Source organism: Somniosus microcephalus, chromosome 4 (genome assembly GCF_052327205.1).
Source record: "Somniosus microcephalus isolate GS21.2 chromosome 4, FLI_Smic_1.0, whole genome shotgun sequence".
Taxonomy (NCBI): Eukaryota; Metazoa; Chordata; class Chondrichthyes; order Squaliformes; family Somniosidae; genus Somniosus; species Somniosus microcephalus.
This window is the reverse complement of record NC_140990.1, coordinates 280,909,222-280,936,052: the sequence shown is the minus strand read 5'-3', so window position 1 is coordinate 280,936,052 and position 26,831 is coordinate 280,909,222. Positions and strand designations below refer to the sequence as shown.

The window sequence follows — 26,831 nt, the reverse complement described above, 5'->3', positions numbered from 1 at the left end:
TGCGCACTGGACAAGTGAGTATGACTTTCCCATCACCCTCAATCTGATCCCCATTGCCTCTCCTCATCAGCACGCAGCTTTGACAATCTCTTCCTCCACATCCCACTTGACACTGACATCCCTGCACCCTTACCCATTCCCTCTCTCTCTATGGTCACGTTCACCTAACTATTCGACTATGCAGCCCTCACACTCCCTATCGCTGTGATGCTATGAAAACAACTTACAACACACAGGGAGGGCCCTTGGCCTTGCCACCTCACTCCATCTTTGTCTCCTTCTACCCATCAATGATATGGATTCTCTACACTGACTCCTTCATTCTCACTCAAACTCCACTTGTCTCCCTCATTGCAGGAAAAGAGAGCCCACAATAAGAGGGAAAGAGCGAGGACAGGAGGTGGGCCACCCTCAGTAGCCCAGCTCACCCCCTAGGAGGAGGCGGCTCTGGAGATCGTGGGAGTGGAGGAGGATGCGCAAGTGGGGGACGGACAGACGGGTGCATCAGAGCAAGCTGGTGACAGAATCGTTTATCATCTCTCTCATTGACATTGCATGAGTCACTGATAATGATTCTGATGCTCTAACAGATTGACTTTTGATCATCTGCAATATTCAATGTGCATGTAACCTTGGCACAACATCGCTGAATCTTTCCTTTACTCCTCCACAGGGCCATCAAAAGCCGCCGTCCCCACTTTCCAGGAAGGAACAGCCTGAGCCCCCAGACTCCTCAGAGGAAGCTGCAACCTCTGAGGGTGCAGCGTCAGCAGAATTCAGCGCACCCAGCACCAGCGCAGACACTCACACCTCGGTGGGACCTTTGCGAGATAGTGCAGTGTTGTCACCTAGTGTATCACAGCTCACAAGTGAGCATCAGCAGATGGTGGAGACAGGGACAGCAGTGGAGAGTCCTAGTCGGAGGGCGCAGGACTCTGCCAGCTCGGCTCAGCTGCATGTCGACCCTCTGCCTCCGGGTCCATCCAGAAGAAGAGCGGTGCTGGAACTCCAGGAAGAGGTGTAGGAGTCTCTGGCAGATTTTGTCTCCAGGGTCACTGCAAGTGTGGCGTGAATGGAGGAGTCCATCGCTAACATGAGCAGAGCCTTTGTGGAGGCGTTGGCGCATGAACGCATCACCACGGAAAGGATGGCAACCTCCGCAGAAAGGATGGCTACCTCAATGGTAAGGCTGGCTACGGTAGAGGAGAGGATGGCTACGTCCATGGAGGAACTTAGTCGCCAGGGTATGGAAAACATGGTATTTGTTCAGAATAGACTGACATCTCTTGAGGAGCGATGGTCAGCTCTTGAGCAAACAAACCAGACCTTCAGGCAAGTCCTCAGGAGTAGGACTTCCACTACAGAAACGTGTCCTCATGGCCTCCCTGAGGAACTCCTACATCATGATCTGCAAAGCCAAGATCTTTTATCTCTACCGTACTGATCTCATCCCTTATTAACAGCGCTTCGCCACCTCCCGTTCCTTTTTGTCTGTCCTTCCTAAATGTTGAGTACCCTGGAACATTCAGTTCCCAGCTTTGGCTACCCTGCAACCATGTCTCTGTAATGGCAATTACATCATACCCATTTACTTCTATTAGTGTCATTAATTCATCCACCTTGTTGCGAATGCTACGTGCATTTAGATAAAGTGCCTTCAACTTTAGAGTCATCTGAAAACCTGGGTGCAGCCCTTTGTCTTTCTGAAGCCATGTTTTGAAGTCTGAGCAATAAGTAGATTGTGCACTATCCTCCCTACACACTCCTCGATGAACCTTTAAATCCAGTGTGGCCGAGGCTGCTTTAAATATCCTCGCTGGAAATGAGTCATCGATGACGTCATCAGACCTGCACCGTTTAATAGGGCCGGGAAATGCGCAGGTCTGCCTTAATAGGTGCCATTAACTGAAAGTCGCTCTGAGGAACGGGATGATCTGAACAACGTGGTTCCAACACACCACGCAGCCCGCATGCACCTGACCCGACTCGGTGAGCAAAATTCCGGCCGAGGAAGCAGAAGAAAAAGCAAAAGAGGAAAAAGCAGAAGGAAGGAGGCAACCCAGACAGCCTCTTTCTGGTCGGGATATCTGGGATCGAATCATCCTCCTGCAGTATCAGTGAACACAACCACAATTCCCCTTTCAATATTCGCCCCACACCTTACCTTCCCTCTGTTACTGACCACCAATGCTGAAATAAAACCACCACAAAGCAAACTTTCCAATCCAATTTTATCCATAGATGCATACAATAATACATCAAAAAATCAACTAATCACCCTTGTGCATTCCCTTAGTGACTGTCTTGCGTGTGCCTTTGCCTATCCTAGTGATGTTACGCAGTGCTACCTTAGTAGCTGCAGCATGGCTGGTGGAAGGCTGGTAGCTTTCAGTGGGGGACACTGCAGGTGGCCTTGCAGCACAACCTCAAGGAACTCGTGGCTGGGAGTGTGAAATCGATTGACAGTGTTTCTTTGTCATCTTCTTCAATCTCCTCTCCCTCTTCTTGGTCAACCACTGGCTGGGTAGGCTGGATTTCTTGGGTGTCTGAAATGAGGAAGGCACAATCGTAGGTTTGTGGTGAGCGGAGGGGGAAAGCAAGAGGTGCATGCTTACGCCATGTGCAGCTTGTAAATCAGAAGAGTTTGTGGGATGAGGGATAAGTGGGATGTGAGAAGGAGGATAACGTATGAGGATACTAGCATCTTGTATTCTTTCAGCCCCACTGCTGGCCAAGGGCTCAGCCAGGCCCCTGGCAGGAATGGCCAGCATCATCTCCTTCAAGGGAGTGGGGTGAAGCTAGGAATGTGAGGTGAACCTTGTGTTTGTTAGAGATTGTTGGTAGGTGAGCGATGGGATGGCTGGACATGCATTGAGCAGTGTGTGAGGCTAGTGGTGCAGTTGTGAGGGGATAGCTTTTTAAGATGCATTCACTGACCTTGACCACTTGTCTGAGGTCATGAAACTTCTTTGGTCACTGGAGCCAGGTCGCAGGGGCGACACTGCTGGCTGGACCGCCTCAGCGAACTGGTCCCACATCTTTCTTTCTGGAGGGCCCCCTGGCCCCCTGTGGATAGAGGACCTCTCTTCCAGTGTTGGCCTCCTGCACAAAGGTGACCCTGGGTGCCCTTTCCCTGACCTGTTGAGCCATTTGTGTTAGTGCTGAAGCATTTTTAGCATTTGTTATGTGCAGAAGGCAGCTCAGATTTAAGAGCTGCAGACTACCTAGTGCTGAAGGATTTTTAATTTTTTGAAGAGGAGGTGGCTAGCTTTAAGTAAAGCTCCAGTGATGCAAACTTCAGCTGCCTGCTGCGTGCACAGCCAGTGCTAGGCTGTGAGTTCCTATCATGTTAATTCGCAGGCAGCACCAAATTAATGTGCTGCCTACGCTTTCTGAATGGACGCAGGCATATCTCGCATTGTGGTATCCACACCCATTTTTTAGCGCTATCAAATTTCACCCCCTCTATGTATTATTTTGAGCTACACTTTTCTCATCCAGCCAGAGATATTGTAGGTTGAGCCAGATAAAGTTAGAATCAAAATAACTTGGTTGTGCCCAGATTCTGCTCCAAATTCATGGTCCTTCTCGTCTGGCTGAAGATTATCAAGGCGATCCATAAATTTATGTTTTCCTCAAAGAAGAAAATAATTCCTATCTTAGAAATTCTAGCCATAAAATTCTGAAAGGCAAAGATTTTTTTTTAATTGATTTTTGTTTTTATTAATTTATTTAATTCACATTGTAAATCTTAAAAAAATTAGGTATGAGGTTTTGTCACTTATGTTTAGGGCCAACTGGCCTTTCTCTACTGCTGCAGTCTTCTTTGCTGTAAACATTTTCCTGGATTTTTGTTACTTTTTCCCTTCATTTTGGGTTAGAATTTGATAAAAGACAGATTCCAGGGATATGCTCCTTAATCATTCTGCATGTTCACTGTCTTCTTCAAGCCTCAGGTGATCCAGTTAAGATTTAATTTAATGTAATGCAATTATTACTTTTCTTGCTGTTCTGTGGTGTGTCTGTCTATAGAAGACAATTTATAACACCTCCATGTCTATCAGGTAAAAATTGATACACACTTTTGGACAGTTTTCTTTTCAGCACCATATGATTTTGGTGGACTACAGATTTATTTTTAGGTAATGCTGTTTTTAGTTTATAAATATATTCTCAAATTGCAAAATAAGATTGTAAATTACTTAACAAGGCATTTTTCCAATAAATATATGTATATGCCTGATCACTTTTGAAAGTTCACATTAATATCTCACATTTTCATTTGCAAAGAATTCTTAGTAAAAACTATAATGCAAAGAAAATCAAATGCAGTTTCTTATTAGCTGCAGTCTGCTTTAAGTAGCAATTTGGCAGATCGGGTGTTTAATGAGCGTTGCACACTCACTGATGTCACGATCTCCCTGGCGTTGAAGTCTCCGGCGATTGCTGTTACCAGCAACGCGATGGGGGGTCCGGATTTGGCACGCGGCGCTGGATTCAACAGGAGCTGCCGTTACAGCTCTCAATGCCGCATTTAGCGCCATCTACTGGCACTAACGGGCGGCGCTAAGGAGATGAATTTTTCCCCGTTTGTGTCCTCCTCAGCTTACTTTCCCTCCTAGCTTTGTATCGTCAGCAAACTTGGATACATTATGCCCGGTCCCTTCATCTAAGACATTAATATAGATTGTAAATAGCTGAGGCCTCAGCACTGATCCTTGCAGCACTCCACTAGTACCCACCCCCCACCACCCAATCTGAGCATCACTTAGCTGATTGGAACTGTCCTCCCCATTTCCTTTCCCCATCCTCCTCAACTCCCTCTCCTTACTAACACTCTTCTCGTCTATCTTCTGCTCTCCCTTTCTTCCCTTGGAAGAATTCTGTGGCATAAAAAAAATGAAGGCTGTTATCATTTTAACAGTTACAGGGAACATTTACTCAGTCATGGAAGCAGTTTGCAGATCAACCTACATCACATCCATAGACACTTTAATTAAAAATGCTTATTTTTGTGATAAACCCATGTTCAGCTGTATTAATAAAACTGCGCCAGGTTACCACTCTTAAATATATTAAGGAATATCTTTTAATGCAAATTGTTTTTTTAAATTACATTCTAAAACGCTGCCCGATTGGGCTGGTTCATGGAAAATTTTACGTTTGGTGATATGCAAATGAGATCGAATGGAAACTTGAGCAAAAAATTCAATTCTGAAAACTAGCGCAATTTTGAGTGCAATTTGCACCCGGATTGCCGATTGCGCCCACAGTGGAAACTCTTGGCCACTGTCTCTCATATCATTTGTTGACCATGGTTGCTTATCTACAGAAGTGGAGCCTTTACTGGTGTTGTATTGTACCAAATACTTATTTGAATATTCCCACTGTTTGTCTGTTGGTTTACCCATTAGAATTGCAGCTCAATTATTGCAGTCAGTTTATTTCTCATCCCTTTGAAGTTTGCCTTACTTAAATTTAGAACCTTAGTTTGTGATTCTCCATTCTGCCTCTCAAACCTAATATCAAATTGAATCATATTATGGGCATTATTTTCAAGATGTCGGATTGTTAACTAATTCTGATTTGACTCATCACTAATTTAAAAAAAAGCTTTGTATATATGTGTCGTTGGCAAGCCCAGCATTTATTGGCCAACCCTAGTTGCCCTTGTGAAGGTGGTGGTGAGCCGCCTTCTTGAACCTCTGCAGTCCATGTGGTGAAGGTACTCCCACAGTGCTGTTAGGTAATGGTTCTGGTGGAACACAAGTTGGGCATTGGTGAGCAGTGTGTGCACAGAGCTGGGAGTATCTGATAAACAGAGTGGCTTGCTATACAGACTGGCAATGGGAATTTGGTGAGAGTGGGAATTCAGTGCAGAGGGGGAAGGAGGTGCTAAGTGCTTTAAGCCAAGGGGCAACAGTAAATATATAAATAATTAGAGTAATTAATTAATCTAAAGAGATAAAATTTAAATTAACTAAGTAGAGGATACCAACATTAAAGAGATCCAAATTGCATCAAATAAAAATCTGGTATACATAAATAATCAAATAATAGATAGGTGTAAGGGGATACTAAGCTATATATAAAACATAAAAGATAGCTATATCATAAGTAGATAGACTTTTAAGCAAAATTATATGACAGCTGAGACCCATTGCCTGCTGAGATCCTATGGGATCTCCAGGACGCTTCATGTGTCCTGGTTAACTATGTGTGCAGGAAGCGCCTCCAGTTGCTCAAACTTGAGCTCAGGGTTTCTGAGCTTGAGGAGTGGCTGAAGTCACTACAGGGCATACGGGAGACTGAGAATTTCCTGAAGATCACATTCCAGGAAGTGGTCACCCAAGGTCTACAGAGAGTTCATGAAAATAGTAAGTGGGTAAGAAGAGGCAAGCAGTATAGGAATCCTCCAGGAGTGTGGCACTCTCAAACTGGTCTTCAGTACTGAATACCGGTGAGGGTGACAACATCTCAGGGTGGCAGTCCAGAGCATATCCATGGCAACGTGGGGCAAATGACTGCACAGTGAGGGCACAGCAAAGTGTAGAAATGCAGTGGTCATAGGGGATTCAATAGTCAGAGACATAGACAAGCATTTCTGCAACCGCCGACGTGAGTGTGTTGCCTCCCTGGTGCCAGGGTAAAGGACATAATTGAGAGGGTGCGGAACATTTTGAAGGGAGAAGGGGAACAACCAGAAGTCATGGTCCATGTGGGAACCAATGGCATAGGAAGGAAAAGGTTTGAGGGCCTGCAGTTAGAGTTCCAGAAGCTAGGGAGGAAGTTAAAAAGCAGGACCTCAAAGGTAGTAATCTCTGGATTACTCGCAGTGCCACGTGCTAGTGAGTATAAGAATAGTAGGGTGAAACAAGTTAATGTGTGGCTGCAGAAATGGTGCAGGAGAGAGGGATTCAGATTCCTGGGGCATTGGGACCAGTTCTGAGGCAGGAGGGACCTGTTCAAGATGGATGGATTGCACCTCAACAGAGCTGGGACCAATGTTAACTACGGGGAGGGTTTAAACTAATTTGGCAGGGGGATGGGCACCAGGATGAAACATTAGAGAGGAGAAACAAGGTGCACAGAGAACTGGGAGAGGCAAATAGCACAAGAATAAAAAATAGTTCATAATTGGGAGGGAGCAGATAGGGGGCAAATGCAAGGCAGTCTAAGATGGGTTTGGAGTGCCTGTACGTAAATGTATGTAGCATGTTAAATAAGGTTGGTAAGCTGCAGGCACAAGTCACCATGTGGCACTAAGATATAGTGGCAATAACAAAGACCTGGCTTTAAAAAGGGGTGAATTGGGAACTTAATATTCCTGGATACAAGGTATTCAGGAAAGATAGTGATGGAAAAAACGGAGGGAAGGTGGAGTATTCATCAAAGAATCTATTATAACACTGGAGAGTAATGATGTAGTTGAGGGGTCAAAGATAGAGTCTGTTTGGTTAGAATTAAGGAATAATAGAGGAGCTATTACGCTACTGGATGTATCCTATAAACCACCAAATAGTGGGAAGGGGATAGAGGAGCAAATTTGCAGGCAAATTATCGAAAGATGCAAGAACTACAGCAGTGATAATGGGGGACTTCAATTATCCTAATATAGACTGGGATAGTAACAATGTAAAGGGCAAAGAGGGGGAGGAATTCCTGAAATGCGTACAAGAGAACTTTCTTGATCAGTGTGTTTCCAGCCCAACGAGAACAGAAGCAGTACTGGGTCTAGTTTTGGGCAAGTAAGTGGGACAAGTGGAGCATGTTTCTGTGCGAGAGCATTTGAGGAACAGTGATTATAATATCATCAGGTTTAGAATAGTTATGGAAAGGGACAAGGTAAAATCAAGTGTAAAAATACTTAACTGGAGGAAGGCTATAGTTGTAAAGGGGTCTGGCTCAGGTGGAATGGAATCAAAAACTATAATTAAACAATAGGAGGTCTTCAAAAAGGAGACGGTTCTGTTACAAAGTAGGCACATTCCCGTGAGGGAAAAAGGAAGGGCATCCAAAGCTAGAGCTCCCTGGGTGACTAAAGACATAGGGGGAGAAATTGGGTATGTAGCGCCACCTATTAGCGCCTAAAGAGGGCAGTCAGTGGCTGTAGTGCTACTGGCCGCGCCTCCCGCGATATTCAGCGGGGGCGCTAATGGTGGCGTTAGCCTGTTGCACTGCGCCACCACCGATGATGTCATCAGTGTGCGCAGCGCCCCGATCGCGATATTTGGTAGCGAACGCCGCTGTAGCGCCATTCGCTACCCGTGCCCGGTTCACGGGGCCTTGCTGTGCCGACAGTGGCGCAAGTTAAGGTGGAAGTGCGGGGCGGCCGCCTGCCAGCACCTCCGTCCCCGGCCTCCTGAGCCCCCCACCCCACCCGCGGCATTGCCGGCTGTTTCCCGAGAGCCCGGCACTTCTCCTCGGTGCCGGGCTGTTTTGCTGGCACTCGCGATCAGGGATCGCGCTGTTGCAGGCCCCTCCCCCTTAACAGTAGGAGGAAGGCCTGCAGTACCGCAGCGTGCCATGCTGCAGCGTGTGGCGCTGCGGCACATTGCACTGCGATATTCAGTTTCAGCGCCCTAAGAGGGACGCGGAGCGCCTCGAGCTTCGCCCCATCTCCCTCTAGGGGCGCTGAAACTGAATTTCTGACATTCGCTAATGCTCCGAACGCTGCGCAAAAATCAGTGCCCAGGCGAACTTGGCGCCACTTTGGCGCCTCAACCCAATTTCTAGGCCATAGAGGTTAAAATGAGACAGAAAAACGAGGCTTATGACAATTGTAAGGTTCATATTACAGTAGAGAACCAAGCTGAATAAAGAAAGTACAGAGGAGATCTAAAAAAGGGAATAACAGGGTCAAAGAGAGAGTATATGACAATAGATTAGTGGCTAACATAAAAGGGAACCCAAAAGTCTTTTATATATACATAAACAGTAAAAGGGTAGTCAAAGAAAGGGTGAGGCCGATTAGGGACCAAAAAGGAGATCTTCTTGTGGAGCCAGAGGGCATGGCTGAGGTACTAAATGAGTACTTTGCACCTATCTTCACTAGAGAAAAGGATGCTGCCAATGTAGCAGTAGAGGAGAAGGCAGTAGCAATATTGGATAGGATAAAAATAAAGAGGTACTTAAAAGGTTGGCAGTCCTCAATGTAGAAAAGTCACCCGGTCCATATGGGATGCATCCTAAGTTACCAAGGGAAGTAAGGATGGAAATTGCGCAGGTTCTGGCCACAATCTTTCAATCCTCCTTGGAGATGGCGATGGTGCCAGAGGACTGGAGGATTGTAAATGTCACACCCCTGTTTAAAAAAGGGAAAAGGGATAATCCCGGCAACTGCAGACCAGTCAGCCTAACTTCGGTAGTGGGATAAATTTTGGAGACAATAATCCGGGACAAAATTAATTGGCACATGACAAAGTATAGGCTAATAACTGAAAGTCAGCATGGATTTGTTAAAGGCAAATTGTATTTGACTAACTTGAGGTCCTCTACCAACCTGCCCCCGCCACACAGTACTGCCCCCCCGATTATCAAAATCCACGACAAGGCCTTGGACAACGTGGACCACTTTCCATACCTCGAGAGCCTACTGTCAACAAGGGCAGACGTCGATGATGAAGTCCAACACCGCCTTCTGTGTGCCGGTGCAGCCTTCAGTCGCCCGAGGAAGAGAGTGTTTGAAGACCAGGACCTCAAACCCGGCACTAAGCTCATGGTCTACAGAGCAGCAGTGATACCCGCCCTCCTGTATGCCTCAGAGACATGGGCCATGTACAGCAGGCACCTCAAAGCACTGGAGAGGTACCACCAACGCTGCCTCTGCAAGATCCTGCAAATTCATTGGCTGGATAGGCGCACCAACGTCAGTGTTCTCGCTCAGGCCAACATCCCCAGCATTGAAGCTTTGACCACGCTCGATCAGCTCCGATGGATGGGTCACATCGTCCGCATGCCTGATAGGAGACTCCCAAAACAAGCACTCGGAGCTCCGGCATGGCAGGAGAGCCCCAGGTGGGCAGAGGAAACGCTTCAAGGACACCCTCAAAGCCTCCTTGAAAAAGTGCAACATCCCCACTGACACCTGGGAATCCCTGGCCCAAGACCGCACAAAGTGGAGGAGAAGCATCCGAGAAGGCACCGAACACCTCGAGTCTTTTCGCCAGGAGCAAGCGGAAGCCAAGCGCAAGCAGCGCACGTCAACCCAAGCACCCCACCCACCCGCCCCCTTCAACCACCGTCTGCCCCACCTGTAACAGAGACTGCATTGGACTCATCAGTCACCTGAGAACTCATTTTTAATGTGAAAGCAAGTCATCCGCGGTTCTGAGGGACTGCCTAAGAGAGAAGAAGAAAGAGCTTGATGACTTCTTCCATCACTTTGCTGATGATTGAGAGTAGGTTGATAGAGTGATGATTGACCAGGTTGGATTTGTCCTGCTTTTTGTGGACAATTCAATTACAGTATTTGAAGAGTTAAATGGTAATCTCCTCTTAAATTCCTGGCAATTGCTAAAGTTGTTGAATACTGATACAAATAGCTTTTAATTAAAATAAATTATTTATCCAGTTATCCTATTGTTTATACTTATCCAAACCCTACCTGTAGAATTTCTTTCTTATGCCAGTAGAAATAAACTCAAGATTATAGTGCCATATTTTTCTGGAGAAATTTAAGGATTCCACATAATACTGTCTAGAATAAGAACAATATACTTTTTCTGGTATGTTATACAATTGCAACTGTAGAATGTGTGACTATAAACTTTTCAAACAGGGATACAAATAGGTCTTTTAAGTTTTAATGCCATCTGCCATAATCTTTAAAGATAATAGCATTTCTGGAGTCAAATTTAAATATAATTTTTTTTTTCAAATGATATGTGAACTAAGAACATGTATAAAATCTCCTGGAGTTATATTATAATTTTGTGTATCATATTTTCTACCCTGAACTATGTACAGGGTAACTGCAGTGCGACTAATATGTAAATATAGAAGCCAATTTAGAGGGAACGGGATTAATATTAGAGGTACAAATGGTGGGCTTCCTGCTGGCTGGTGGCAGCCAAGACCGCAGCCCAGATTGGCAAGAGTCAGGAGTTGGAGCCGTTTCACAGGGAGAGTCCAAATCAGGAGTGATCATGAAATGCAAATCGGGCTTGGTTGCAAAATTGAAACCCACAGCCTGATATTAATTTAGCATCTGAACCTGATTTTAAATTTTGTGTGTAAAAGCTGAACTATAACTGTGAGTAGCACCTGTGTCTTACCAGCCTGGTTTTCTGAGTCCTGCCCCCTCCCCCTGCCAACATGTATTCAAATATCATGGGCACCTGCGGTGGGGAAAATCTACCCTAACAAGTCCACATTATATTTCCTGTACTAGTAATTTGACATCTAAAAAATCATGCTCTTTTGGTAATAATGTAATAATGTATCATGAAACTAAGTAGGATAACTCTATAGTTTCAATGTATTTCTAAAATGTACTTTGGTTATTTTACTAATTTGTATGACAAGAAGTTTTTGCATGTAAATCATCTGGATTGTGTATTCTATGTAACTTTTCACACTAAAAGCAAAAGGTGCTGTGGCACAATAGCAGATGAATAAGATGTGTATCAATTTGTATGCTATTTTAATGGTGCATTGAAAATAATTATTACATATTAATAGAGGTAATTCATTATTTAGAAAAATGAAGTGAATATTCATTTTTTTGCCAATTATTCAACCAATAGCCCTTGCTGATAAAAAATAAACTACATAAATGTTATAAATTACTCCTGTAGCTTTGTATTGCAACAACAAAAATCTGCTTTACAATTAACTGACAGTTTAAGTAAATAATCCAGATTTGTTTTATGCACTATACATTAAAAGATATGAACAGAACTGCCAAGATGCTCAGCTCATCTGATGAAACAATTCAGACACAAATTATGCAGTTCCCTTTATCAAGAATGGCATGGGCCAAAACTGGTTAGGGGATAAGATAATGCAGAAGGTCCCTTTAAAGGCCCTTTAAAAAATTACAGCTTGGACATAATGTCAATGCTTGACAACAAGTCTGCCTCAAATATTGCATCAAGCTGAAACTACAGTTGTGTTGTGATGGTAGTTTTGAACATTTAAAAAAATAGTACTGGATTACAGTTCCTTTCTAATAAACAATGATTCAGAAATAGAAAAAAAGAAAAGACAGACCTATCAACAATTAGCAATATATGAGATACCTTTGTGACTCAGTGTCTTCTACAGAGTAAGATGAAAGTACATTGTAGGATCCTGGTATAACCATGATTCTAGCGATCGGCTGGCTGGTAACAATGTGCTTAATGGGAAGGATATGCTGTATGGAAAGAATGAGAAAATACCAATTCAGCAAAAAAATGAATTTGTGTGTTTTTAATAGTGCTATATTCTTATAATGAAGTCTCACTGCAAATAAGTAAGATTTGGGGTGGCTTCCATCCCATAGCTATTCAACAAAATATATGACAATTAAAAAATTGCAGGACTAAACGTTACAGTGAATTAGCATAGTAGCCTTTCACTCTCATACCAGGTTTGTAGTACAGACTAAAAGAATGAAAGTCTTTTTTGTCTGTTGGCTATAAAAGCCTAATATGAAATGGGTTTGGCAATCTCAACCTATAGTGGGCCCACGGCCAAATTTGGGCCTAATTTCATTCTAGTTTGGCAATCTCACTCAGAAAGGCTACAGTGTTGGCTAGTGTGGGGAATGGAAAATGCTTTAAGGTTTTGAATTCGAGCAAAGTTATCTTGTAGCAGCAGAGTAGAGGAAACTTTACTCTTCATTGAGCCTCTGCTGTATGATTTAGAAGTCCTTGCCTCATATTTTAGAGCCTAGATTTTCTGGTCAGGTATATATTGGCATTAATTGGCAGATTCACTCAAACAGAACATAGTGATAGCCTGGTGTGAAAAATTCAGATTTGTGCAGTAAGGATGCTATTCTGAAGTCAGGGCTAGTGCATGCAGGAGCACAGTAAATGGAGCTTTACTGTTGATTTGGTACATTTTGTATCTGATGTTGGACTGCTTGGTGTTGACACTGTGTACTAAGAGTGGAAAAGTGTTTTATCACCAATACCAATGTGCCTCATTTTGATAAGCACAGAACATCAACCAGTAAAACTTCAATTCCTTTGTATGGAAGTTGCCTAATTCCTCCAGTGAGGATTCCAGGAAAGAAGGAGGGACAGACAAAAAGGGTCATTTAAAAGCTCTGGTTTGTGTAATTTGGATAATGTAGAGCTAGTTTCTTTGTGCCAATTGCCACAAAAAGTCAGGTTGACCCTGCTTACAGGGTTGCAAATTGTCAGTGTACAAGGCAATGAAACCCATCTGAGATGTATGTTAATTTAGAAAGGTCATTCTTGTATCAGATAAGATAAATTAACCATTTGCTATGAAATGAAATGCAGCATGTACAATAGATAAGTGCTTACTCCAGATGTGCTTGAACCAGATGAGAATATGTGGTTCAGAGTGCCTTTGCACCTATTTAAAATATTCTTGTTCTGAAGTTAGATATGGATGATGAATCAGTGCCAGAAATTACAAGTTATTGCCAAACTTTTTTCATATACCTAGAAGAGTGTCACTTCAATCCAGTACTTCCCTGAAAATATTTAAAGGTATATTCCACACGAAAGTCACAAAATCATCTTAGAATATTTTGTATAAAATACATCTCAATTTCTTTGTAAAATACATGTTTTAAAAATGGCTTTCTTCCTGGTGGAACTCCTATTTCCATACTCTGGCAGGACATCTCATATGCCTTTTCTGCACAAGTTCATTTATTATCTGCCACAAGCACCAATGTTTATACATTTATAAATTATTCATATTTTATTTTTAATTGTTCTTTTCTGGCTCAATTGGTAGCACTGTCACTTCTGAGTCAAAAGGTGTGTCCCAATCCCCACTTGAGGACTTTAGTACATAATCTAGACTGCCACCCAGTGTAGTACTTAGGGAGTGTTGCATCATCAGAGGTGCTGTTCTTCAGATGAGATGCTCAACCAAGGCCTCGTCTGCTGTTTCAGTGGTTCAAACGGATGTTAAAATCCCATGGCACTGTTTGAAGAAGAGTAGGGAGTTCTCCCAGTGTCCTCACAAATATTCCTCCCTCAATCAATACCAACAAATATAGTAGTAAAATGTTAAGTACAGAAGATATGAAACAGAAACATAAAAAAGTGGAAACACAAAGCAGGTCAATCAGCAGCTGTGGAGGCAGCAGTCGATATTTCGGGTGCTTGTTAAAAACTGAAAAATAAGAGACAGACAGGTATGTTAATACAATCAGAAAAAAGAGGAGAGAATATATATATACAAAACAAACAGGCAAGCAAATGCACAGAAACAAAAGCAGATAATACAGTATACCACATTAAAGGAAGTGCATATAAATTGCTGTCTCGCGTGGAGTTTTTGTGTCTGTGGAATGATATAACAGATCATCGGAGTCAAATACTGTAATAGAAGTATGAAGACATTAAAGAAACAAAGGATGCATGAATAACTAAGGATGAGAGATCTGAGATAAATGCAAGGAAATGGGAGCGATGGAAAACCCGTGTGAAATGAAAACGGGTTTAAAAATTAAGATATAGCTAAAGTTAAAGTTATTGAAGTCAGTGTTCACAGCAGGGGTTTGCAGGGTGCCTTGGAGTAACATGAGATACCGTTCATGAAGCTTGAGTTGAGCGTCTTAGGAATTTGGCATTTGACCACCCCACCCCCACCCCTCCCACCATTGTAGAGGAGACTGCACCCTAAGCAGATAATACATATACTAGATTAGAGGAAGTGTAATTGCTGTCTCATGTGGAAGGAATGTTTGGGCCCTGGACAACAGTGCGGGCCTATCTTACATGGGTTGCAATCCTGGCGGAAGCGGTTTCATTCCCAAATTCAGTTCTTGCTCAGCAGGTCCATCATTGGGTCCGACCAGAATTTCAGGCTGAATATTTTTTTAAATGCCCACGGGCTCCCTGATAACTGAGAGAGTGCATATATATTAGTGTACTATACCATAGAAATCCACAATTGTGATATTCAATCCCTAGTTTGTACTGAATTAGGTAATTACAACTGCATTAATAATAGTGGTACTACAATTACCCTGGGTTCCTCTGGTATAAAAAGAAAGACTTGCATTTATATAGTGCCTTTCACGACCACCGGATGTCTCAAAGCACTTTACAGTCTTTGAAGTGTAGTCACTGTTGTAATGTGGGAAACGTGGCCGCCAATTTGCGCACAGCAAGCTCCCACAAACCGCAGTGTGATAATGACCAGATAATCTGTTTTTGTTATGTTGATTGAGGGATAAATATTGGCCAAGACACTGGGATAACTCCCCTGTTTTTCTTTGAAACGTCTGATCCGAAGGACGGCACCTCCAACAGTGCAGCACTCCCTCAGTACTGTACTGGAGTGTCAACCTAGATTTGTGCTCAAGGCCCTGGAGTGGGACTTGAACCCACAACCTTCTGACTCAGAAGCGAGTTGATATCCACGGAGCCACAGCTGACACTGTAAGTGAAAGGATAGCCAGCGTTCTCATTCCTAATGTTAAAGGTGATCTCTTCTGACAGTCATGGTGTGGAGATGCTGGAGTTGGACTGGGGTGGACAAATGTAAGAAGTCACACAACACCAGGTTATAGTCCAACAGTTTTATTTGAAATCACAAGCTTTCGGAGCGCTGCTCCTTCGTCAGGTGAAGTGGAGAGATGCATAAAGACACAGCTTATATAGTCAGAGAATAATGCCAGATGATTACAGGTAATCTTTCTAACTGCCATTTATCACACCTCGGCAGAGAGATAATCACAGCGATCAAAGGTGTGAATGGTGTCCAAACAGGTTAGTCAGGAAAACATTACATCAAAGAACAATGAGGTGGGGTCACAAGGGGTCAAATGTTGCAGACGCTGGGGTCTGTATGAAAAACAAAAAACAGACCGAAAAACATTTTTTTTGCTGGAAATCACAGCAGGTCCGGCCGCATCTGTGTAGAGAGAACAAGCCAACGACGACTCGAGTCTGGGTGACCCTACATCAGGTGGGGTTACATGTAGCGTGACATGAACCCAAGATCGCGGTTGAGGCCGTCCTCATGAGTGCGGAACTCGGCTATCTGTTTCTGCTCGGCGATTTTGCGTTGTCGTGTGTCTCGAAGGCCACCTTGGAGAATGCTTACCCGAAGATCGGAGGCTGAATGTCCTTGACTGCTGAAGTGTTCCCCAACTGGGAGGGAACACTCCTGCCTGGCGATTGTTGCGCGGTGTCCGTTCATCCGTTGTCGCAGTGTCTGCATGGTCTCGCCGATGTACCATGCTCCGGGGCATCCTTTCCTGCAACGTATGAGGTAGACAACGTTGGCCGAGTCACATGAGTATGTACCATGTACCTGGTGGGTGGTGTCCTCACGTGTGATGATGGTATCTGTGTTGATGATCTGGCATGTCTTCCAGAGGTTGCTGTGGCAGGGTTGTGTGGTGTCGTGGTCGCTGTTCTCCTGAAAGCTGGGTAATTTGCTGCGAACGATGGTCTGTTTGAGGTTAGGCGGCTGTTTGAAGGCGAGTAGTGGAGGCGTGGGGATGGCCTTAGCGAGGTGTTTGTCGTCATCGATGACATGTTGAAGGCTGCGAAGAACATGGCGTAGTTTCTCCGCTCCGGGGAAGTACTGGACGACGAAGGGTACTCTGTTGGTTGTGTCCCGTGTTTGTCTTCTGAGGAGGTCTATGCGATTTTTTGCTGTGGCCCGTCGGAACTGTCGATTGACGAGTCGAGCGTCATATACCGTTCTTACGAGGGCGCCTTTCAGCGTCTGTAGGTGTCCATCGTGTTCCTCCTCGTCTGAGCAGATCCTGTGTATTCGCAGGGCTTGTCCATAGGGGATGGCTTCTTTAACGTGATTAGGGTGGAAGCTGGAGAAGTGGAGCATCCTGAGGTTGTCCGTGGGCTTGCGGTAGAGTGAAGTGCTGAGGTGTCCGTCTTTGATGGAGATTCGTGTGTCCAAGAATGAAACGGATTCTGAGGAGTAGTCCATGGTGAGTTTGATGGTGGGATGGAACTTGTTGATGTTATCGTGTAGTCTTTTCAGTGATTCTTCGCCGTGGGTCCATAGGAAGAAAATGTCGTCGATGTATCTGGTGGATAGCGTTGGCGACAAATGGCAGTTAGAAAGATTACCTGTAATCATCTGGCATTATTCTCTGACTATATAAGCTGTGTCTTTATGCATCTCTCCACTTCACCTGACGAAGGAGCAGCGCTCTGAAAGCTTGTGATTTCAAATAAAACTGTTGGACTATAACCTGGTGTTGTGTGACTTCTTACTCTTCTGACAGGATCTACATGTAGATGTGTGAAGACAAGATCAAACCCATTCTTCAACCTGCAGTGAAATAGCCTGACTTTCTAGGTTCATACATGAAGAATGCTCACTAGAGTAAGATACGAGAGCTGTTAGCATCTGAAGAATCATACTCCAACACACATCAGTGCCTTCAGAAGAAGGCAGGAAGACTCGGAATTCATTTTTTTCTAATAAAGGTTATTTTACAAACTACTCAAGGACAAAGTTATTAGAGATCTTTATTATAGAACCCCAGGTATTGTAAACATTGGTAGAAGGAACAGGCGATATTATAAGTCAGCATCAAAGCTTTCATATTGGTCCTTTTTTTCCGATCGGAGGCTGCCTGCGTGCGGAGGCCTCCAATCTCGAAAAAATCTACAAACTTACCTGAGGGCTCCTGAGGTGCGTATACTTCCGCTCCTGGGCCTCTCAAAACTCGAAATGAGCAGGGCCCACGTATCCCAGAGGCGCGTGCAGTTCGTAAGTGTCCCTGGGATCATGTGGGCCTTGGGGAGTCAATAGGAGAAGGGAATCTCCCTTCATACACTTGACAGATAGACCTGTCAAATATATGAATGGAGATCACCCCCAAAATACAGTAAAACATTAAATTAATTTTTTTTTAAATCACATTTTTAAAATGAGTTGAAATTACAATAAATTAAATATTTTAAACAAAAATTTAATTTTTTGAAAAAAATAATTAAAGTTTTTTACAGGGCTAAAAATAAACTTACCTTTTTTTAAAAAGTATTTTTAAATAATAACTGAATGAAAAAAAAAAGTTATTTTTACTTTTTTTCAACTCTTATGCTGGTAAAAGCAGGCCTCACGCCTGCTTTTACCAGGCGTAAGATTTCTAAGGGTTTTCTGTGGGTGGAGGTTCTCCAGAAAGCGGAATTATCCGCCCGCAGAGGCCCTTCTCTAGGGCAGGCATCCGATCTGTCAAGAGTATTCTTGACAGATCAGAAATACCGGTTTTCGGTGCACGCGCTTCGCATGCCTGAAACCGGCATTTCCGATGTCCCTACGGGTGTGTACACAGCTCGTACACACCCGTAGGCATCGGAATATATGGCCCATTGTCTTACTAACCTGGGGGAATGATTTCCCGTGTGCCATTCATAAGGAAATCTTAAATCCATTTTAAATTAATAGGCTTACAATTTTGTTGCAGGTGGCACACATAGTAATTCTTCCCACCATGTTTCATATTTTATGCCATCGACCAGATCTTGAATGATGTGATTATTTCAATTGCCAGATTAATATTACAATATGAGTATCAAAATCAAAATGAAGGTCCTGAATAGAAAAATGCATCTGACCAACTAGACTACATTGATAAATTTGAAAATTTGCAGATCCTGTCAATACAGAAAAAAATTAACTATTTGTATTTTCATAATGCATCTGTGTTGTGGCTCCATTCAGAATTTGAGGGAGTAGTGCACTACCAAAGGTTCCGTCTTTCGGATGAGACATTAAACCGAGGCCCTATCTGCCCTCTCGGGTGGACGTAAAAGATCCCATGGCACTATTTCGAAGAAGAGCAGGGGAATGATCCCCAGCGTCCTGGTCAATACTTATCCCTCAACCAACATCACTAAAACAGATTTTCTAGTTATTATCACATTGCTGTTTGCGGGAGCTTGCTTTGCGCAAATTGGCTGCCGTGTTTCTAACATTACAACAGTGACTACACTTCAACAGTACTTCATTGGCTGTGAAGCGCTTTGGGACATCCTGAGGCCATGAAATGCAAGTTTTTCTTCAATCTGAGATGTGTATTTATTTCCTCATGGCCCAGGATGTCCAACACATATAATAACATTGATGTTTTTACTTCATAGATAAAGCTAGATGTTCCCTTACCAGAAAACGAATTTCAAAAGCGGAAAACAGAGACTTTATTGATCCGTGTTCTACGAGCCATTGGACAGGTTAGTTACGTTTTCTCAGCTACCGTCATACAAAACATTCCAATACTTTTGGGTTGTGACAGTTTTTTCCAACTGGTAAGCCGAATGGTATTTTGGGTGGACTATTAAGCAGTTTTGAGGAAATAAAACTCCATCCAATGTTTCTCATTGAATAAATCAATATGATCATACAACTAAGTTTTGGTGGCAAAAAAATAGAAAACCGATCATATAATAGCACAATTCTCATAGTTAAGTACCACAATAAGATGGAACTTAGGTTCCTGCTCCTGTAAAGACATACATAGGGATTCTCTTAACAATTTAGTCAAAAAATGTGCTAGATTATGAGAAAATCAAAATTTACAGAAAGGTAGCTGAATTTGCTGGCAGAGGTGATGACAAGCATTCATGCAGACATTTGACTTTCTGGCTGAAAGAATGCAGGCAAGGTGGATGCCTTAGAAGGATAGCATTATGGCAGCTGCCAGGAAAGTTAGCATTTATTTGCATGATGCAGTGCTGCTGGATATTGGATGAGTGGAATGCCTTCTTATTGATGTATGTAATGGAATTGTAGCCACATGAATGCAATCCATCATTGCTGGAATTCCTGCCTGCTGGTTGTCCATGGAGAAGGTGATGAACTGGCTTGCTCTAACAAGTAATATATCTGTAATTTGCTTGATTCATCTGTGCACAGCTGATTGAATAATGTTATTGATGTCCCCTGAGGCAGCCAGGAGTGACCTGTTGCATAGAAATTCAGGTTAATGGTGATCTTCACAGCTACTGGCAGTGCCGTATCTATGGTGGAGGCAGACCGAAAGTCATGTTGCAGCATATACATTGATGGATTCTTTGTGAAGCTTGGCTTCCGTAAGCACTGCTTCTGGAGCAGCTGGTGGCAGGAGTGCCTTGGTTTGTATGTTCTGGTATGGGGATACTGGCCATACATGTCCTGTGTTACCTGACCAGCCTCTTCTTCCTCCATTCCTCATCTTCTTCCTCCAACAAAGATTCCTGATGGGAAATCCATTGCAACTGCTTCAGAATGGAGGGAGGGGCAAAGTTGGAAGCCACACAGCAGCGGACACAAAGATAGTCATTGACTCAGTACTCAGTAGGGAAAAAAAAGCACATAAAAAAATGGGCCAGAACGTCGGGTCCCCACGGGTGAGTATGCACTGGGTACTCACGCGTAGGCCCAACGAAAGTGCCGGTTTCGTGCATGCACTGCGCATGCGCGGGAAACCAGAACTTCCGTTCCCTTAAAGGAAGGGGTTCACAGGTTGAACACGTGCGCCGGAGAGGCAGCGCGTACGCCTGGAACTTCCGGTTTTTTTGCAGGTTTTTCCGGGAGGGTACGTCTCGCAAGGCCTGCTTTTAAGTAAAATTAAAAAAATTTTTCACAGGTTTATTATTTTTAAATACTTTAAAGAAAGGTAAGTTTATTTTTAGCCACGTTAGAAACGGTAATTAATTTTTTCAAAAATTTAAATTATTGTTTAAAATAGTTACTTTATGTAATTTATAGTTATTTTAAAAATGTGATTAAAAAAAAAAAATTATTTGAAGTTTTAGTTATGTTTTGGGGCTGAATTGTATTCATAGATTTGACAGGTTTTCCTGTCAAATCTATGAATACAGATTCCCTGCTACCATTGGCTCTCCATGGCCCACATGATCCCAGGGGATGCTTCGAACTAACTGCGCCCCTGGGATATGCAAGCACTGCGCGCCGGCAGTTGGAGCAGGCCCAGGATCGGAATCCTACACGGGCCCACAGCACAATGGTCGACGCGCTAGGTAAGCGCAGGTCGGAGGCTTGCACCCGCGGGAAGCCTCCGACCCGAATTTCTGGGCCATTTTAATGAAAAACATGTTTGAAAAAAAAAGGTATTTACAAAACCTTTTATGAGCATCAAAAATGATAGACAGGAAAAGACCAGCTGCTCCTACGAGCCTGTCCCATATATTTATGTTGCAATTAAGTTTCATGACCTCCAATGATCCCACCCACTAGAAGCCACATAATCTCCTGGGAGAGACAAAAAAAACCCAGATTAAAATAAAATCCTAGGCCAATTCAGGAGGAAATAAATTCTGAGAAATTCCTCTCTGGCCTCCGAAGTCAATCAAAACGTGTTCCAGGAGACCACAGAGAACATGAGGTATATAATCCAACGTCCATGAGAGTCCGCATGGATTTGTGAAGGGTGGATCGTGTTTGACTAATCTAGTTGAATAATCTAGCATGATGAATAGGGGAGTGTCTATGGAAGTTGTTTTATGGACTTCCAGAAAGCATTGATACGATTCCACACAAGAGATTATTAGGAAAAATGAAAGTGCATGGAATTGAAGATAACCTTGTGACTTGGGTTGATAATTGGTTGCGAGGTAAGAGACAGAGAATAAGGATAAAGGGAACATTCTTCGATTGGCGGGATATCACAAGTGGTATTCCCCAGGAACTGTACTGGGGCCTCAGCTTTTCACCATATATATCAATGACTTGGATGAAAGAATAGAGAGTAGTATCTCCAAGTTTGCAGATGACACTAAATTAGCAGGCACAGTAAGTTGTGTAGATGGGAGCAAGAAGTTACAAAGGGACATAGACAGACTTAATGGGCTCGATTTTCCTTGGGCCGTTGAGGTGGGATTGGAGGCGTGTGGGGGGTTAAAATTGCAAAAACTGGCGGGCGGGCCCAACCCCGCTTCCATCCCGCCTCCAAGCAATTTTCATTAAATCGTGTCTAATGGTCCCGTCTCTGTCCCGCCTCCAAGAGGCGGGATAGACCGTTAAGGCCCTTAACAAGCACTAAGTTGCCTCTATAATGCCATTTTGAAAGGCCTTTGTGATTTTAACTCTTTTCCCACGTGGAGCCTGACACCCATCTCCAGTGTGACCTCCTGGGAAACCCCTCTCGCCACCTTGAGCGCTTCCTCAACTGAGGCATTTACCAGAAGCATGGGAGCCATTTATTTCCTTCCCTTCTGGACATCAGATGAGGACAAAGACCAGCCGCAGCACCAGCAGAACCATAAACAGCAGCACCAACATCAGCAGCAACAACAGGAGCACCAAGCTGCTGCTCACCCACCTGAAGCTGCACAGGCCAGAAGGCACCAGCGCGCGACCACATTGCTGCCCGGGATGCAAGGAACGCACTCATCTTGGCCAGATTTGCTTAGCCTAGCCAATCAAGCACTTTTGCCTCGCAGCTTCTTACCTGAGCATCGACAATGGCCAAGAACCAGCGGATTCCTAGCAATTTGACCATCATACTGACAATTGCAAGTAATCCTAAGCCCTCAATGTGGAAGTCCCATTCGCGAAATGACACACGCCACAACTACAACAGTAGCCATCACATTTTTTATTTACAGGAATCATCTGATGGCTTTTTAACATAAAACATCAAATTTCACCCAAGTGACTACCCTTGTGACTATTTGTGCAGTATCTTTCTCTTACGCGTGCTCCTACATGGTGCTTCCCCTGTGGCTTCAGCAGATGTGGAGGCCCCTTGCTCACTTTCTTGCTGCTCCTGTCTCGACACCTTTGGCAGTCATCCTCTGGGGTTGCGAGTCTGTGAGGGCTCGTTAACAGTCTGCTGCTCCTGCGGCTGTGCAGGGGTTGAGATGCCGATCTCAGTTGGGTGTGGACTCTGGTGGGGCTCTGACCGAGGGCTCTGCAGTGGCATGGAAGTGTGAGCGCTTGGAGAGGAGCCCCACTTCCTTGATGTCTGCCACCAACTTCCCTCTCATGGGTCAGGTCCCCCTCAGTGCTTGCAAGTGGCTTGAGAGCACCTTGCTGCACATCAGGGGGGCCATGGGGACCCGTATCTGCACTGGCAGTCCTACTCAGAAGGACTTCCATGAAGGTCTGGTTTCTCTGTTCAATAGATGACCATCGCTCCTCCAGAGATGTCATTCTATTCAGAACACTCACCATGTTTTCTGCACTCTGGTGACTTATCACCTCCATGGAGGTTGCCATCCTTTCCATGGTGATGCATTCATGCACCAATTACTCCACAAAGGCTCTGCTCATGTTCGCTATGGACTCCTCCATTCGCCCCACACTCGCAGCGACCCTGGAGACAAAACCTGCTAGAGACTCCTGCATCTGTTCCTGGAGTTCCAGCACCGCTGATCTTGTGGATGGACCCAGAGGCAGAGGGTCGACATGCAGCTGAGCCGAGCTGGGAGAGTCCTGCGCCCTCCGACTAGGACTCTCCACTGCTGTCCCTGTCTCCACCATCTGCTGATGCTCACTTGTGAGCTGTGATGCACCAGGTGACAACTCTACTCTATGTCCCGAAGGTCCCACCCACCAAGGTGTGAGTGTCTGCACTGGTGCAGGGTGCGCTTAATTCTGCTGATGCTGCGCCCTCAGAGGTCGCAGCTTCCTCTGAGGAGTCTTGAGGCTCATGCTCTTCCTCCTGGCTAATGGGGACGGGTGCTTGCGATGGTCCTGTGGGGGAGTAAAGGAAAGAGTCAGAGATGTGATGCCAAGGTTACATGCACATTGCATATTGCAGATGATCATAAGTCCATCTGTTAGAGCTTCAGAATCATTATCAGCGACTCATGCAATGTCAATGAGAGAGATGGAAAACTATTCTGTCACCAGCTTGCTGTGATGCACCCATCTGTCCATCCCCCACTTGCGCATCGTCCTCCACTCCCACGATCTCCAGGACCGCCTCCTCCCAGAGGGGGAGCTGGGCTACTGAGGGTGACCCTCCTCCTGTCCTCGCTCTTTCCCTCTTATTGTGAGCTCTCTTTTCCTGCAATGAGGGGGACAAGTGGAGGTTGAGTGAGAATGAAGGAGTGAGTGTAGAGAATCCATAGCATAGCTGCTGATGTGCCTCAATAAATCCGAGACTCGATGTTAGCGAAACAAAACAAGGCTTTTATTGACTTAGAAGGTAACACACAGAGGAGAATGTATCTTCCATCCAGAGGTCTGCCGTACTGGATGTGCTGCAGGCTGGGCCAGCTTACATAGGAGCCAGGTATGGGCGGAGCCCTACACACAGTACAATACAATGGAAATGAAACTGAAACCAACCACAGTCACAGGCAGAGAAATACTGATGAGTGATGAATGGAATATTTCATCACATTCACCCCTTCTATAGATTTAGTCTGTTCGGGGGTTTGATAGTCCTCTGCGACCGACGTGGCTGTTGTGGTGCCGCGGGTGTCGGCTGGGTGTCCCCGGTGGCCTCCTGGGTCTCTGCCGGGGGTGCCGCCAGGGTTGTTGAAGGGGCAGTTGGTGGGGGTACCGTTGGTCGATGTTCTCCCGGGGGTGATGAAAGAGTAGTGGGTGGGTAAGAGTTGCTGTGGTCGTTGTTGCTGCTGTTGTCGTGGTTGTTGTCGTTACCGGCTGGGGCGACGTCTTTTATGGACACGGTGTCCTCCCTTCCGTCGGCGTGCCGGACATACGCGTATTGGGGGTTGGCGTGGAGTAGGTGCACTGACTCCATGAGAGGGTCCGTCTTGTGGCCCCTCACATGCCTTCGCACGAATACCGGACCTGGGGTGGAGAGCCATGACGGCATGGATACGCCTGAGGTGGATTTCCGGGGAAAGACAAACATTCGCTCGTGAGGCGTGGCATTAGTGGCAGTACACAATAGCGACCGTATCGAATGGAGCACATCTGGGAGGACTTCCTGCCAGCAGGAGATAGGGAGGCCTTTGGTCCTTAGAGCTAGAGTGACTGCTTTCCATACTGTCCCGTTCTCTCGCTCCACTTGACCGTTACCCCGGGGGTTGTAGCTGGTGGTACGGCTCGTGGCGATCCCCCTGGACAGCATGTACTGGCGTAGCTCTTCACTCATGAAGGACGCCCCCCTATCCGTATGGATGTAGCTCGGCATACCGAACAGGCAGAACAGGCTGTTGAGGCATTTAATGACCGTGGCGCTGGTCATGTCTGGGCAGGGGAAGGCGAATGGGAAACGAGAGTATTCGTCCACAATGTTCAGGAAGTAAACATTGCGGTCAACGGACGGGAGGGGGCCCTTGAAATCTAAGCTGAGCCGCTCAAAGGGCCGTGTAGCTTTGATTAAGTGGGCTCTATCTGGGCGGTAGAACCGAGGCTTGCACTCAGCGCAAGTGCGACAGTTCCTGGTCAGGGACCGAACTTCCTCAATCGAGTAGGGTAAGTTGCAGGACTTTATGAAGTGGAACAGCCGCGTGACCCCTGGGTGGCAGAGGTCATTGTGGAGGGTCTGTAGCCGATCCCCGGTGGCGCTGGCACACATCCCTCGTGAGAGGGCGTCGGGGGATTCGTTAAGGGCCCCTGGCCGGTAAATGATGTCATAATCGAAGGTGGAGAGCTCGATCCGCCACCTAAGAATCTTATCATTTTTAATCTTCCCCCTCTGTTTATTATTGAACATAAACGCTACCGACCGCTGGTCGGTAAGTAGGGTGAAGCGTTTGCCGGCTAGGTAGTGGCGCCAGTGGCGCACTGCCTCCACGATGGCTTGGGCCTCCTTTTCCACGGAGGAGTGTCTGATCTCGGGCCCTTGGAGGGTCCTCGAGAAGAAAGCTACGGGCCGCCCCGCCTGGTTGAGGGTGGCCGCCAAGGCAAAGTCAGACGCATCACTTTCCACTTGAAAGGGAGTGTTCTCGTCCACTGCCTGTAGCGTGGCCCGCTCAATATCCTGCTTAATGCTTTTGAAGGCGGCATGGGCCTCAGCAGAGAGCGGAAAAGAGGATGCTTTCAAGAGGGGGCGGGCTTTGTCGGAGTAGTTGGGGACCCATTGGGAATAATAAGAAAATAACCCCAGGCACCTTTTCAGGGCTTTGGGAGTGTTGGGCAGGGGCAGCTCCCGTAGGGGGCGCAATCGGTCGGGGTCTGGTCCGATTTCCCCATTCTCCACCACGCTGCCTAGTATGCAGAGGTGCGTGGTGTTGTAAACGCACTTGTCCTCGTTGTAGGTGAGGTTGAGTTTTTGTGCGGTTTTCAGGAACCTCTCGAGGTTCGAGTCGTGATCCTGCTGGTTGTGACCGCAGATGGTGACGTTGTCGAGGTAGGGGAAGGTTGCCTGCAAGTGGTGGTCATCGACCATGCGGTCCATCTCCCTCTGGAAGACCGAGACCCCATTCGTCACCCCAAAGGGGACTCTGAGGAATTGGTAGAGGCGTCCGTTCGCCTCGAAGGCGGTGTACGGGCGGTCCTCTGGTCTGATAGGGAGCTGGTGGTACGCTGACTTGAGGTCGATGGTGGAGAACACCCAGTATTGGGCGATTTGGTTCACCATTTCTGATATGCGGGGTAGCGGGTAGGCATCTAGTTGGGTGTACCTGTTGATCGTTTGGCTATAGTCGATCACCATCCGTTTCTTCTCGCTACCCCTTACCACCACCACTTGGGCGCGCCACGGGCTATTGCTGCGTTCAATAATGCGCTCTTTCAGGAGCCTGTCTACCTCGGTCGCGATAAACCGCTTGTCCTCCCAGCTGTAC

The 26,831-nt window shown here is 45.4% G+C and overlaps 1 protein-coding gene across 2 annotated transcripts in view; it reads left to right on the top strand.

Annotated features, from left to right (window-relative positions):
- The window catches only part of cfap221 (cilia and flagella associated protein 221), a 382,896-nt gene that overhangs the window by 177,140 nt on the left and 178,925 nt on the right, over positions 1-26,831 (top strand). For both annotated transcript variants that reach the window (XM_085986538.1, XM_085986539.1), the window contains exon 12: positions 19,266-19,355. In XM_085986538.1, the coding sequence (XP_085842664.1) occupies positions 19,266-19,355 (90 nt within the window). The remainder of the gene's footprint in view (positions 1-19,265; positions 19,356-26,831) is intronic.